At 35.1% G+C, this 15,855-nt stretch overlaps 1 protein-coding gene across 4 annotated transcripts in view; it reads left to right on the top strand.

Annotated features, from left to right (window-relative positions):
• The window catches only part of ANGPT1 (angiopoietin 1), a 362,218-nt gene extending 346,855 nt beyond the window's left edge, over positions 1-15,363 (top strand). For 3 of the 4 annotated variants that reach the window (XM_043601601.1, XM_043601598.1, XM_043601600.1), the window contains 2 exons: positions 532-662; positions 12,410-12,992. In XM_043601601.1, coding sequence (XP_043457536.1) covers positions 532-662; positions 12,410-12,570 — 292 coding nt within the window. In that variant the 3' untranslated portion in view covers positions 12,571-12,992. Of the gene's footprint in view, positions 1-531; positions 663-12,409 lie in introns of all 4 variants that reach the window. The other variant, XM_043601599.1, reaches the window with a different exon arrangement.
• Positions 15,364-15,855: the final 492 nt, after the last annotated feature.

Below are 15,855 nucleotides of genomic sequence, written 5' to 3'. Positions count from 1 at the left end.
TATGCATTGTGAAAAAACACCAAACACACAAGAATTTTGCTATCTGTCATTTGGAATCTTCCTTTTCTTCCTTTTCTTTCTTTCTTTCTTTTTTTCTTTCTTTCTTTCTTTCTTTCTTTCTTTCTTTCTTTCTTTCTTTCTTTCTTTCTTCTTCCCCTTTCTCCCCCCTCCTCTTTCTTTCTTTCTTCCTTTCTTTCTCTTTATTTTCTTTCTTTCTTTCTTTCTTTCTTTCTTTCTTTCTTTCTTTCTCTCTCCTTCCCCTTTCTCCTCCCTTTTCTTTCTTTCTCTTTCTTTCTTTCTTTCTTTCTTTCTTTCTTTCGTTCTTTCTCTCTCTCTGTCTCCCTCCCTCCCTCCCTCCCTTCCTCCCTGTCTCCCTCCCTCCCTTCTAGATTGGGTCTTGCAGTAGTTTGTTAAAAGGGCTGAGTGCAAAGAAAGGAGGAAATAATGAAAAAGGCAAACATTCAACAAACTGGTCTTACGGGTTCTGTAATTCTGTTGAATAGCTTATCTTTTTCCTTTTTTTAACTTCAGGTTGTATTTAAAGGGTCACACTGGGACAGCAGGAAAACAGAGCAGCCTGATCTTACATGGTGCTGATTTCAGCACTAAAGATGCAGATAATGACAACTGTATGTGCAAATGTGCCCTCATGCTAACAGGAGGTAAGTCCTATGGGGCCATTCTCTAAGTTATGTTTCATTGGTTTGAGGCTTGAAGTTTCTTATCTATGAGAAAGGACTGTGATCTTCTGGTCAGGAAACTTAAGAGCAAGTCCCTAGAGATCATTTTGTTTTGCCCACTAATTTACCATGTGTTCTCGTGCAAGACATTGCTAGCATATTTATAAGTTTGCCTCCTCCCCCATTGTCTGTAAAGGGGGCATGCTAAGCTTGGTTCTGAAAAAATTCTTTAGCTTCTTAAAGTGCCAGTTATTCTACCTTCTAAATAATCATAATGATACCCATAGTGGAATGGGTAACAATTTGGGAATTCAGCATACACAGGAAAGCCAACAAAAAACAAACAAAGAAACAAAAACACCACCTTCTTACAAAGTATTTTGCAACTATGTAGTACAGTTCATTGACCATTCTATTGAAATGGAATAAGAAGAATAAAGAAGTGTACTGAGATCTAAAGTTATAAAATTCGGACCAGCAACACTAGGGCTTTTCAATGTATGGTATTGACTTCTGCAAGACATTTGAGCTGGTCTAAGAGATACCATTAAATAATACTATATCACTGAGTAAGAAAGATAAATCCTTTTTTAACCTTCTCATTGTCTTTGAGCCTTCTGATTGTGTCAAAAGAGAAATTCTCAGTTTGGTGCTAGTGTATCTATAATACTTCTTGAACAGTTACTCGATAATCATTCAATAATCTTTAGAGCAAAGAAGGAGAAAACCCTTAGGCCTCAGGCTCAGGGCCTTGGTTAGACAATGGAACCTACCTAGAAGTGAATAAAGTGATCTTGTTAATTGTATTGGGTTTTATATCTCCCTTTTATTGTAGCAAGTGGTACTGTTTTCTTCTTTAAAAGAATTATATAATCTTTGCATTTTTAAAGTATTCACAATATTTGATCTATAACAAATTATTGATTTAAAGAAAAAATTAAATATTAATAAAAATTATAAATGGATGATAGCAAAAATCTGTGAAGTTGATGCATGACTGGCTGAAGTTTGAGAAACATGTGACTGAAACCCAATGGCAAGCAAGGTAGCTCAAGTCAAGCTATAGGTTCTGGCAAGGAAGGAGTTGGCACCCAGCAAAACTGTAAAGGAAAACTTTTTCCAGTGCTTCTCTTCTCAGTTTTTTTGTTCTTTCTCTCTCTGAATGGAATAGCAGTCACTCCAACCCTCAGCTTTCCTGGTTCTCCTTCTGTGTTAATCTACAACAAACCATGTTTTCATTGACAGTAAGGAAAAAAAAAAGCCTCGAAATCCATTATTATATATTAGTATATGTTATTGCATAGATTGTACTCCCTTAGTTGAATGCCAAACCAGCTGTGTGAGATAAGCAGGGAGACAAACTCTATCTCCACTTTGTACATAAGGAAAATAAAAGCAAGTTAATGCTTACCATTTTATATTTAACACCCAGCACAGTAGATGTGGCACACAGGAACTCAATTAAAAATATGGCACATGAATAAATGAACATTTTGTAACCCTTGAAATCATGTTCAAATTTTGAAGCCAGTGAAATGGATCATTAGGTTGACACTTTGTCATCAGTTAACAGAGCATGGAAGAATAGGGAGGGGTGGTTTTACAGAAATCTTTCCACCTTCATCCCATCCCCATGTCCTCCATTATTACCACCACCAAATCACATCCCATTGACCCCCCCCTCCACCACACTTACATTAACATCATTTCAACATGGGACCAACTCTAGTATTATCAAAGCCAACCTGTTATGATTCTTCTTCTATCATATCCTCCTCCTTAAACTTTAAAATGCTATTCTGGCATCATATGCAACCTCATCAAATAGGTAAAAGTCCTCTATATGTAACTTTATGACCCCCTCCCGAAAACAGGTGTTAAAATTTAGATTGGTACCCACAGGTTAGGTTTTAAACTGTTTTCCTGAAAGAAAAAAAAATTTTCATTACTTCCCTGATCCCATAAATGGAATTGTCAACAACATTATACAGAGACAAAAGGACTTTGATTGTCTAGTTTGCTGTTCATTTTAATATTGAAATGTGCTTCATTTTCTCCATGTCTATTTTTACAGATAGCTTTTCTTACCAAATAAATGCAATGCCTGAAAGAACAACAGTAAAATATTTCAAATGTTGCCTTAGAAGAGCATTCCAATATGTTCATATTTCTGTCATAATAATGAGAAATATAGAGCTAAGCAAAGAGGAAAATGCACCTCTTGGTTGTTGGTGAGAAAATTTCATTGCTCAGATTTATGATTTTATTTCTGCTTCAAATGATTGAACTTTGTCATGTTCTTTCATCCATAATCATTCCTGGACCTGCTTCTTACTCACCAATAAACACATATGTTGGGGAGAGAAAATTTCCACTTATTGCTTGGGCTGGAATAGTCTAACTAAATGTGTTTTTGTAATAAACGCCATTACCCTATCAAATATCCTTTTGAAGGAATCCAGGCCTTGCAAACCTATTCACTCTGCAAAGCTAAAATGTGGAATTTAGATGGCTAAGAACTGGAGAGCATAAGGATGAATGTCAATGACAGTCCAGGTAACTTGAGTATTGCCTGGAACTTTAGGTCCTACTTAGCTACTCCCCACTACCAGTATTTATTCTGTCATAGTTTCCCTTAGAACCATTTTCTTCATCTAATGGTTTTTCCTTTCTTTTTTAATTTGTATTTGAACTTGCTGCCTATTTTAAATAGTTTCCTTTAAGCAATAAGATTTTATAGTCTTTGAAGCTAATAATTCATAGTTTTCTGTCACCATCAATTAAAGTTTTATTTCATCTTGTTTATTTACAAAATTTTTCCTTTGTTTCTTCTGAAAGAAATTAAGGGTAGAGTAAGATTTATCGCCCACTAACTGTCCTAAATAGTTTTGTGCAAGTACGTGCAGGGATTTGGGTTGGCAAATGTGGTATCATTGCCACCTTTATATGACAGAGATTGAACAACAAGAGATGAGCTTAATTGAAAGCAGAAGGTATTTCAGTTAGGCATAAAGTAGAACATTTTGATCTTTCTTTATTCTTTCCCAATATCCTAACTTCTTAACTTTCTTCTATCAATTTAACATATTTTTAACAAGTAACTATTACAGATCAACTACTCTTAGAGAAATGAGCAAGACAGAATAGAACTTGCATCTATTGAGGGAGACCATCAACAAAAGAGTAAGCAATAAATAACAATTTCAAACCATAACCAGTTTCAGAGGCAAAATATAACGTGATGGAATTGTTGGAGAAAGGGGAAGTAACTTTAGATGGAGTGTCCAGGGATCAAATGCTGCCAGGGAGGATTGTTCATTTCTAGTGGTGGATGTCTTCAAGAAGAGAATATAAACCTATTTTATCTAAAAGAGCTTACTTATGCATGTTCCTGCAGTTGAGGGTCTAGACAAGAAAGTCTCTACTTTCTTCTGGTTCTGTGATTCTATTATTCCATGTACTCACTGTGGCTGATGTAAGGAAAACCATGTGATATTATTTTTCAGTGCATGGGTTGTGATTCATAGTATAGTGTAGAGTGGAAAGGAGGTGTAATGGGCTGAGAAAGTACATTTACATCAATAGAAATAGATACCACAATGCTTTATACCTCCTTTCCCAGAAGTATATGTACTTGTTTCTACCTTACCAGAAAGCCAGCAATTTTTCCATCCAATGTAAATGTTGAAAATTTTTCATGTTTTGTTACAGATTTCTTCTGGGACCAGAATATATATTTCAAGGTCAAAATTGCCCCATACAGTTGCTTCTGTGCAACTGCCCTTTTAATTAATAGTTAAATAAAGGTGATTTATCAGCCCAGATTTATAAGCCAGAAATGTCTTTGTTCTATGATGGAACTGACCTTAGGAAAATTTGTAAGTTTTCTCCTTAGGTTTCCTCCTATATGTAGGATATTGTGAAAAATCCATATACTTCAGTATTGGGAGGGACCAAATTAAGAGATGATTGTAGGCAATATTTTCAGTCCTGTAGGACAGTTTGTTTTGTGCCTTCCTGAGCCCAAAGAAAGGAATCAATTTCTTTTAAACTTAACAGTTTTATCTACTATTTAACATTAAGAAAATGAAAATGTAATCTCATTCAATGCATGCTTTTGTTTTATAGGGATTTATTGTATATAAAAACAAATATGTAAAAATCTTCTGACTCCAGAATTCTGAAAAGGAACAACTTAGATTGTCACATTCAAAGCGAATATTACATTTCAAGAAAACGAGGTCTTTAGTACTAAATTAGCATTCTTCAAATAGTCTTTCTAAAAGACTATTAGGAACTACAATTACTAAAGGTTGCTGACAAAACAAAACATGGTATTGTTTTACATTCTGTTCCTTACCTTACTTTTCTTTCAACACAGTTTCCACATTTAGTGTATAATATAAAAACTATGTAAAAATGTGACCTAACCTTCTACAGAAAGAATCTGTTGTGGTAGAAACTCTGATCTCTTTTCCCACGCATAAACTATGTCAGACGACAGACAAGACTTTGCTAAAGCTAACAAAGGATATTTCTCAGTTCAGCCCTTAAAAGACAGGATAAAGCCATACACATAAATTTCTTAGTACACCCTACAACTTCCCAGATGCTAACAGCAGAGTTGATAAATGCTTGCAGAAAGAGTTGATATTGCCTGCTATATAATCTTGAAGACAAAGAAAATGAAAGAAATTAGCAGCTTCTCCAACTGGCAAATGACGCTGAGTGACAAGATCTTTGGGAAAATATAATCATCTTAGAGTTTTTAATAATCCAGGAAGGATGTGCTAAGCATTGCCAGATAAGTGGCATTCCCTAGGTTTTAAGGCAAAAATGTTGAGGGAAAAGATCCATATGGATAATTTAAGGTTGACCACAGAAATCTACATTGCATTACTTTATTTCAAAGCAATTTCTCATTTGTACGTATCCAGTACACAAAATGTTCCACAAAATGTGTGTTGCAGAGACTCTGTGCTGTCTACTACTGTATACTGAGTGCCTAGCACAGTGCCTGGCACATAGTAGGTGCTCAATAAATATCGGTCGAGTGAATGAATACTTTATCACAGGCTCTGAAAGGGCATTACAAAGTCACAAATGATCCCAGTGAGAAGGCATAAAAGTAAATCAGTGTGAGTCTGAATGTGACTGTTGCTTGAACTGAGGTTTAAAATACATAAGTATACATATGTATTTGCAGGCACACACATGAAACAATTTGATGAATAGAAGATATGAGAATTGGGACTAAATTTTAAGAATAACTAAACCCCAGAAGACTAAGCTCGAGAACTGGAAAAATTTGTTAGATTCCTGTCTTCCAAGTAAATATGAACATTTCTAAGTACAAATTTATATTCCTGTTTTCTGAAGGAAATTTTTGCTTATTGGGAAAAGAAAAGCAGAGAATATCAGAAAATGTCTTTCAAGTGGTAAATTTGGAAAAAAAAAAAAAAGTGAACCAGAACTGATAGTCCCATAGTACAAGTCTGCCACCGAAGGTTAATAATTGACAATGCATGAGAAATCATCAAACGCTGACTTTTGTGTTATTTTACTCTCATAATAATATAGCAAATATTACTGCACTCATATGAACAGGCATTGTTGCATTATCTTAAATGGTTTATATTTAATAACTTACAGGACACTTCTAAAAACCCTTTGAAATCAGCACCACAGTAATGCTTTTGGCAAGAAGTGAGATACAGAAACATTAGATAATTTACCAAAGGTCACAGAATTAGCACTAGAGGTAAGATTTGAACACAACCTCCAGATAAGCCATCACTTTATCTGCTCCTTCTCCGGCCTTTGTTAAAATGAGTGGCATTCAAAGGCAACAGGTATCTCTCTATTTTACTGTTTGCAGCGCGTTAGCAGGGATTTCCTCATTTAAACCTTACAAGTGAAATGAGGTGCAAGGGAGGGAAGAGACAGTAAGAGAATACCTAAAGGTTTTCAGTGAATTCAAGATCACTGGCCAGGATCAACAACTTTTCATCTTTGGAACAAAAAGAAGAGAAAGGGAAAAAAAGCCAAGTCCTTGGCCTGAGAGGGATATAGTATGAGGTGACAGAGAGAACACAGACATCTAGGAAAGGTCCTTTGCGTGCTACTCCTTGAGGCTACCTATGGATAAGGCCAAGTTTGTGCACGTGAACTCAGTAAGTGATTTTCATAATGAAAAATGGCACCATCAGTTTTGTGCAGCCTCATTCTTAGTTAGCAAGAGAGGAACTCTTATGTTCTGTGCAAGTTCTTTTGTGCATTGCTGACTAGAATGTATGCATTGAAAATGAATGAAAGAAACCCATAAGAAGAGATATATCTTTACAGTTTGTTGTACTTTTTACCTTAGAAAGGAAGTGTTGAGAGACATTTTGTTTAGGATCAGAAGAATTTGAGAGTTAGGTTTCCTGATTTTCAAATAAATTTGAACTTCCTGAGTACAAAGTTTAGAATCAAATTCCTACTTTCTGGGCAACGTTTTATTTATTGGTGATAAAATGTGAGTTTTCTGCTTCAAAGATAAAAGACTGGAATGATTTTTAAAGGCCGGAGAGCCAGGCATAGTTAAGACAAAGCTAAATTTTAATGAGTTAAGTGTAAATGAATTAGAAACATGCATCTCAGATTTCTTATTAAAATATACATGAGGTTACAGGTTATAAAGAAAAATGCTTGGCAACGTACAACCCAGCAGTTGCCAATCTTAAAACATTTGAGACATTTTATCAGTTGTCCCAACAGCAGATGGACACTGCTGGTTTCTTCTGTCCTTTGCTTGCATCACTGCGTTCTTTAAAGCTTAAAGTGTCTTTCCTAGATTAACTTCTTTAGCATATTGCGCATTTGTTATTCCTAGGCACACAGAGTTAATATTTCCCCAAGATTGTAAAGCACATATAATATTATTCAGCTACTTGGTATCTTATCAGAGAGGAACTGCAAACCCAGGCATACTCTCTATATGTTCACAAAGAACACCTTCATTCCATGCAAATTTACATAGGTACTGGTTACCCAGGAGCACACAGGATTATCTATGAATGCCAAGGAGTACATATGAGTAACAAGGACTCCACTATATTTTTGCCTGTTTTCTATAATCATGCTTTAAAACCTTGTCTTTTCAGGATTTATGTTTAAAAGAGCTGGCCATGTTCAATTTTTTCAAAGAAAAGTAGAAAGTAGAAATTCCTTTGTTGTTTTACTGCATGTGTCAGAGGAAATGGAATACTTACTTGCACACAAATAACTATTTTTGTTTCCTTGTAGTTCAGAATATCTTATAAAGGACACTGCAACAAAAATTGTCCTGAGAAATAATCACCCTTTCTTTTTGTGTCGTGCCATCTTAATTCGTCATCTTTATTTTTTTTTTATTTTTTTTATTTTTTTTCAACGTTTATTTATTTTTGGGACAGAGAGAGACAGAGCATGAACGGGGGAGGGGCAGAGAGAGAGGGAGACACAGAATCGGGAACAGGCTCCAGGCTCTGAGCCATCAGCCCAGAGCCTGACGCGGGGCTCGAACTCCCGGACCGCGAGATTGTGACCTGGCTGAAGTTGGACGCTTAACCGACTGCGCCACCCAGGCGCCCCCGTCATCTTTATTATCATCAACTGCTCTGTGATAGTCCATTATGTGCATGGCCCACTGGTCTTAAGATAAAGCGTCAAATACATTAAGGTCTTTGGTTTCAACATGATGTCAAAAGAAATCACTGAAAACAATTGTTCAAATCATGTTAGTTACTTAAATGCCATTTTTTTTACAATGCAAACATTGCACAACTTACTCATTTGGTAGAGACCCTACCAAGCAAATAAGGAGATATGTTGGCACTGATGACCTGGTCTTTATTATTAAATCATTATGGTGCCTGCCCCACAAGATGTAGTCCTTTGTGTTCCTACCCTAAACCTTCCATCTTCCTTTCCACATAACTTACACTAAGCACTTATTTAGGATTCTACAGGGCCGAATAGTCAATGTGTCATCTTATTTGGGCCATACGACTATGCTGGGAAAATGGTTGGCCAGACATTATAAACCACATCTTATGGATGAGGAACTAAGTGACCATGACCTTGGAACCATCTCCTTACTGCTAGGCATCAGTGTCTTTATTACAGTACTTGCCACATCAACTCAGGTTGTTTGAAGGATGAAATAAGAGAATGCATATAAATACTATAGCATAGTCCCTAATGTATATTAACTATTTTATAAATATCAAATATCATTATTATTACTGCTTAGGATCTCTTGGTTATTAACTGGTGCCATCAGCATCAAAGTCTGGGTCTTCTAATTTCTTGTCTGGTACACTATAGGCTTTCCATTGCCCACAAGAAAATTTCTGAAAATAAAATAAAAACCTCTGTGTTCTCTCTCCTATTTATTTTGCTAGCCTTTTGTTGTCTAACCCCTTACCCACTGGCAGTCCAGTCAGGCCAGGCTGCTGACAGACACTCTCTCCTACTCTCTCAGGGTACATCCTGTGTTCAGAATTTCTTTCTGTTCAGTGAATTCACATTCATTCTCAGGACACAGCTCAGGTGGTAAATAAGTCAACTTTGTGGACCCACTGACAGGACATTCTGCCTCTGTATCCGTAGATTTCCTTCTTCTCTGTTTAACAACCCTCACCTCATTGTTAAGCAGTTTATTGTCTCTCCCATGAACAAAACTGTGCAGTCTTTGAAGACAGGATTTATTGTTTTATTCAACCCTGACCTCTATATCTTTCTGTTGGTTAATATTTGTTGACTTGATTCTAAAATCATTTTTTTCCCCTTCATCATTCTGCCACATATGCTCAGGATGACTTTGGCAGACCATAGTTACAGAATGAAGGTTCTCAATAATATTTGATTAAACATTCAGCCTGATAGATCTGGTTCCCTTGGTTAAATATTGGTTCCTATTTCGAGAGAATGTTTTGCTTATTCATCTGATGATGGACAAGTAGACTGGATAAACTCTAAAGTTTTCCATGAACGTTGTTCAACTTTCCACCAAGACTGCCTGTTTCTTTACCTTTATTTCCTGAGAGTTTCCCCCGTGTTCACTATGTTCTAGTGAACAAGCTACACTGATGTTCTTTTAGTTTCTAAACATGTCAAGCTCTCTTTCTTCCTCAGAACATTGGCATGTGCTATACTCAGCTTAAAAGAGTCTTTCCACATCTTCACATGGCTGCCTCCCTCTCATCCTTCAGATCTCATTAAATACCAGCTTGTTCTGTGAATGTGAAAAGTCAAGTAGGTCTCCTTTTATTCTCCTTCATAGCTCCTTGATTCTTTTCTTTCTTCTTCTTTTTTTTAAATCATGAAGTATCGTAAGTATTTTACTTATTCGCTTGCTTTTTGTCTGTTCCTCACATAAGAAGTAAGTTCCATGAAGGGAGGGACCACTTCTGTCTTGTTGAGTATTGTGTTAACAACAGTCACAATAATTACATATTGAAGGAATAAATAAAGAATGAATGAACGAACACAGTAGGCATGGATGTTATATATTGTGTCTATCAAATATAACTTTTTAGTAAACTAAACTACTTCAGACTCTGAAAATTTACAAGGAGAAATAGTCAAAAACAGCCAATCTGTCAGTAAGCTTATAGTCACTCCCCCAGTCATTTGTTAAGCAAACTGTTAGGTATTGTGCTAAGTACATGAGGTAGGCCTGTAAATAGACCATGCCTTTACATTGTTCTTAGGATATTGGATAAAAGACTGTGATTTGATCTTCTGACCTTCTCAGCTTGAGGCTGCTATTTTCTCATGTTAACTATGACCCAGCCATATGGTCTTCTTTCAAGATATCCAAAATGCCATTCCCCTTACCACAAATATTACCCTCCTTTACTCATCAGAAAAAATATAGAAGATCAATTTGTCTGATTCTCTCACATGCCCCTACTGTTTCTTGTGTCTTTGCTAAACTCATCCAAAATTTCCTAATGAATCTACCCTTCAGCCTGTGCCCTTTATTGCCAGGCTGCTGTTGGAAACAGACTTCTGCCTTCCCACAGTTGTCCAGAACTCTTGTGACTTTCTCTAAACCAAAGAAAAATACATACTTTTACCTCGAATACCTAATGTAACTTGGAGGATCATTCTATGATTCATAGAAGTTCCTAATAATAGAGTAGCTGCCTTTCCTTCAGAGACCATGGTGGATATTTGAAACACTATGAAAGGATCATTAACATGATGGAAGAATGCATCAAGAAGGTCAGAGAAAAGGAGGAGAAAGTTGAAACACTGGAGCAATCAAGTTGGGTTTCATTTGGTGTTTTGAGAGTGTTTAGGGTAAATGCATTCCCTAATATTAGAATGCTTTTTGTAATACAAATAACATATTTTTACTAGTTGTATTTATCAAAAAAATTTAAAGGAATTAATCTTAAGAAAAAAAATGTGGAATTTTACAGTTCTTCCTTCCTTGCCAAACAAGAACTTTCTCGTTTCTCATGTTTTGACTGCGTTAACATCTATGTTGTCTGCATACAGTTGGAAAAATAGCATTGAATACAGTATTTCCAAATTCAAGACATACCTTATTCTTCTCTAATATGCACTGTGGTTAATACAGCTTGCTATGTCTCTAGTATGACTTTATAAACACAACCTTGCTGTATTCATCTTCCAAAATTGAAAAATGAGAACAAGCTTTTCTCAATTTAACTTTTTCTAAAGTTTCTGCAAAATGATGCCTGTGTTATACACAAGTTAACATCAGTTAAACATCAGTTGTACAGCTTTCTCTTTCTTTAGCTATTAGTCCCTTAGGTATAACTCTGTAATCAAAGGGAGGTCAGCTGTATCCAAATAAAAATATGCCAGAATGTCTCTGGCATAGATCTCTCCCTAAAGATTTCAGTAGTGTTACTTCAGGAGACAGAGAAAAAGTACTATGTTTTATCTAAAAATCTAAGAACTTAATTCATTAAAAAAATAAATTACTAAGTTACCCTTACAGAGAACTATACAAGCATAGGATCTCCATGTTGCTCATCAAGTTGTTTTTCTTTTTAATAAGTTTTGAAAGAGCTTGAACAATCACAGAAAAAAAAAATACTGCTGTATAGACACTGTATGGCTACTATTGATGAACACTTCCCATATTGCTGTAAAATATAGGAAGAACATAGTAATTCAAATTCAATTTGTGCATCATAGTCATTGCCCAGTATCCAATTAGTTTCAGAAGCAGCTGAGGGCCAGTTGTTGGCAAAAATATGAAGTAGATGGAGAACATTTCTTTCACTCTATGTAGCTATCAGTTGTCAAAGCTTCTGAACTTCCTCACTAATTATTGTTCTAGTCCTAATAACAAGCTTAACATGGAATGACTAAGGGTATCTGCATTTTACTTGCCCTACATATAAATCTAGGTCTGAAATAGATCTTATCTTGAATCCCAGAAGTTTCCCATCATTACAATGGGAAATGAGTCCCAATGGAGTGACCCTGAAGCTTGGTTTCCATGGAAGCTTTCCTCTCTACTCATACATTGCCTAAATTGGATGTCGCTTAAAACAGTTGCACTACCCAGAAGCTTTTTGTTGAATGCCTCGTATTTGCAAATGGTCATAAAAAGTATAAATGAATTCCACCTTGGTTAATTCCACTAATGCCAGATGTTCAATTTATTTATAATTGTTTCTTCTCCTTCTTTTCTCTTTCATTATTAACTAATTTTTCAGGCTGGTGGTTTGATGCTTGTGGCCCATCCAATCTAAATGGAATGTTCTATACTGCTGGACAAAACCATGGAAAACTGAATGGGATAAAGTGGCACTACTTCAAAGGGCCCAGTTACTCCTTACGTTCCACAACTATGATGATTCGACCTTTGGACTTTTGAAGGCATAATGTCGAAAGGAGTCATAAAAGCAACAACAACAAAAAAAAAAAATCTGAAGCTACCAGATAAGAAACTGCTTGAAAACTTCTGAAGCAAACAATATTGTCTCCCTTCCAGCCACAAGTGGCATTTATGTGAAGTCACCAAGGTTCTTGACTGTGGACTTGGAGCCTTTAGAGTTCACAGAAGTCTCTAGATGGAATTAATCGTGTTCATAAATCTTGACTGTGGGGAATGCCACTCACCATCATGTTTTAAAAAGGGAAGAAACTGCTCAGTTCACTGTGCTTCAAACTACTACTGGATCTTATTTTAGAACTATGGTAGCCAGATGATAAATATGGTTAATTTCATATAAAAACTGAAGAAAAAGAAGAAGAAGAAGAAGAAGAAGAAGAAGAAGAAGAAGAAGAAGAGGAAGAGGAGGAGGAGGAAGAGGAAGAAGGAGAAGGAGAAGAAGAAGGAGAGAAGGTATAGGAAGAGGAGGAGAAGGGAGAAGGAGGGAAATGAACAACAACAAAGAAAGAATATACATGAAAAATACAAACAGGCCTGCCGTAATCCTTTGGAAAAGATGTATCACACAAGTGAAATGGTGTTATTTCTATGCAAACCTACTAAAAATCAGTTTATACTTTTGCACAATTTTGATAAAAGTTTAAGAATAATAGCATTGCCCTCTAAGTTGGTTAAATGTTAATGGATTTCAGAAGCCTAACTCTTAAGTCATACTTACTAGTTGATTTCAGTTAACCCATCTTCAGATGTAAATTCCATTTTGGTAAACCATAATGACTTGTAGTGCATGAAGAATAATAGTGTGAGTTAGAAACATGCTCCATTTACTCTGATTTTTTGATACAGTTTTCAGAAAAGAAATAGACATGATCAAGTATGGACATATAAAGCAAAAAATTACCCCCCATGCTACAGTTTTCATTTGCTTTAAAAACTGAGTGACATATAAATATATTTATAGCGTGAGTAAAATTTAAAGAATGTGAAATATACCGTCAAGCTCTTAAAATAATATACATGCATTTAATATTTCCTTTGATATTATACATGAAACCAGTATTTTAGAGTGTATTCAGTTGGAGTAAAACCAAATAAACTGGAACAGTTCATTTTACAATATCTTCTTGCATGTGTACACTTAAGTGTAACTTCATTATTTTTAAAATCACCATTTCAATTCTTCATTCTGTTATTTCATGCTAATTTAATTTTTGCTAATTAAGTGAAACATGTTTTCCAGATTCACCCTGTTCCAGTTTCTAGGAGAGATACACTTTGAAGTCTATAAAAATAAAAGAAGAATTATAAATACCATTGTACGTAGCATGTTTATATCCATGGTAAACCTAATAGCTGTTTAATCTGGAATATGCAAGATTGTCCTTCATTGAAGCAAACAAACACAAGTTTTGAAAGAAATCTACTATACTATTTTACATTATTTCTTCACGTTTTTCTCTCTCAGGCTCTGTTTTCATAAGCAACTTCTGATTTTTAAAAAATTATTTAGTGGATAAAATTGTCAAAATTCTGTATTAAACATAAGGAAAACACCCCAAAAGAGAAAATTAATCAGTTATCTAAAAAATTGTGACTTCTAGCTACTATAATTCTCTCAATGAAAATATTCCTATGGGATAATCTATCTTAAGTGAATTTGGGGGGCACAAGTTTTTGTGGCAATTTGAATTTAGTACAGTATTTTATCAAAAATAAACACTGCCTCTAAGTGTTCAAGGTTACAGTAGTGAAGCATTTTTATCAAAATGTGAGTTATTATGAGGTAAGAAAACTGAAATACATATAACTGTCCTTTCGTAGAAAAATAAGCTTGTTCAAGGCAACAATATAGATTTCCTCTATTTGAGAGAATAAAGCTATTCCATTTTTAGGAAAATATTTTTTAAATTTGCCATCAAGTCTTCATGTTTATGCATCTGTAACAACCTCGTTTTGCCTCACAAGTGACATTCTTCCATATTATGCAGTTGTTCAGTTCTTGGTGACTCCTTCATAGCACTGTTCAGCCTCTCCCTCTAAAGTCCTTCTTGATTGTTTTCATTTAAGTGAATGAAAGTGAGTGTTTTGTTCTTTTGTGTTCCTACAAATTTTTGTTACCAGTCTTTTGATAAATACTATTTCCCAACTCATATTACAAAAATAAAATGAAATAATGAAAAAAAAAAAGAAAGCATGATATTTACTGTTTTGTTATCTGGGTTTGAAAAAATGAAATATTGTTTCCAATTATTTATAATAAAGCAGTATAAAATGTTTTATGACTTCATTATGTGTACTGTGTAATGCTTACAGCTGTGCAACTATTTAATATGAGTATCCTTTACATTTTAATTATTTCAAGATAAAATAATTAGGTATTAGGATCTTGTCTTTATGTTTTTATCTCATTAAACTTTATGTGGTTTCTAGACCATTTTTCTCACATCAGTCACAGATTTATTTGATTTTAAATAAAACTGAAAATGTATTCATGCAACCTCATCTCATTTTCAATAAATGTTTTACAAATTTTAAAATTAGAGATCTATAGAAGTATGGAATCACTGGGAGAAAAAAAAAAACTACTAAATTAACTAATCCCTCAATCTCTGAAAAACTTCCAGTCTGGGATGTGATAAGAAAGTTTAGCTCCATTAGAATGTTAGATCAAAACAATGGGTCTCAGTCCCACATCTCTGTATGGTTGTATGTTCTACCAGTTATGAATGCCATATTATCATATAACAACTGACAATAAATTCTGGGAGCTCTGAACTGGAATAATGGGAGATGTGTTGAATATTTGAGAATGGAATAAAAGGGAAAGCATAAGGAGGTGCTACCAGCCCATCATGCCTGTAATCCTATCAGTGGTCTTAATAAGGTCAGTCTCCTTAGAAGGAAGTTTCTTACTTTGCCCTTGATTCTGCACCCATTAACACCACACTGATTTGAACATTTATTAACTTCCATCTACATGATTGAAAAACATATCCTTTCTCCCATTTTCTGCTTCTATTTACCCATATCCACATAAGCTTATTCTTAGAGCCAGACTTCTGAATGTTTCTCCCCAGCCCAAAACCCTTCAGTGTTTCCTCACTACTGCCTAAATTTGAAATAAATATGTCAGGTTAACCCGAGCCTACATCTCCAGATAACTTCACTCCACCTACTCCATATTTCAATCAAAATGAAGAAGCCTCTGTGGTAGACTAACTACAAGTATGACCACTACCATTCCCCTTTCTCTACTCCTGCCCTTAC

Source organism: Prionailurus bengalensis, chromosome F2 (genome assembly GCF_016509475.1).
Source record: "Prionailurus bengalensis isolate Pbe53 chromosome F2, Fcat_Pben_1.1_paternal_pri, whole genome shotgun sequence".
Taxonomy (NCBI): Eukaryota; Metazoa; Chordata; class Mammalia; order Carnivora; family Felidae; genus Prionailurus; species Prionailurus bengalensis.
The sequence above is the reverse complement of the archived record's forward strand: the minus strand, read 5'-3'. Positions and strand labels throughout refer to the sequence as shown.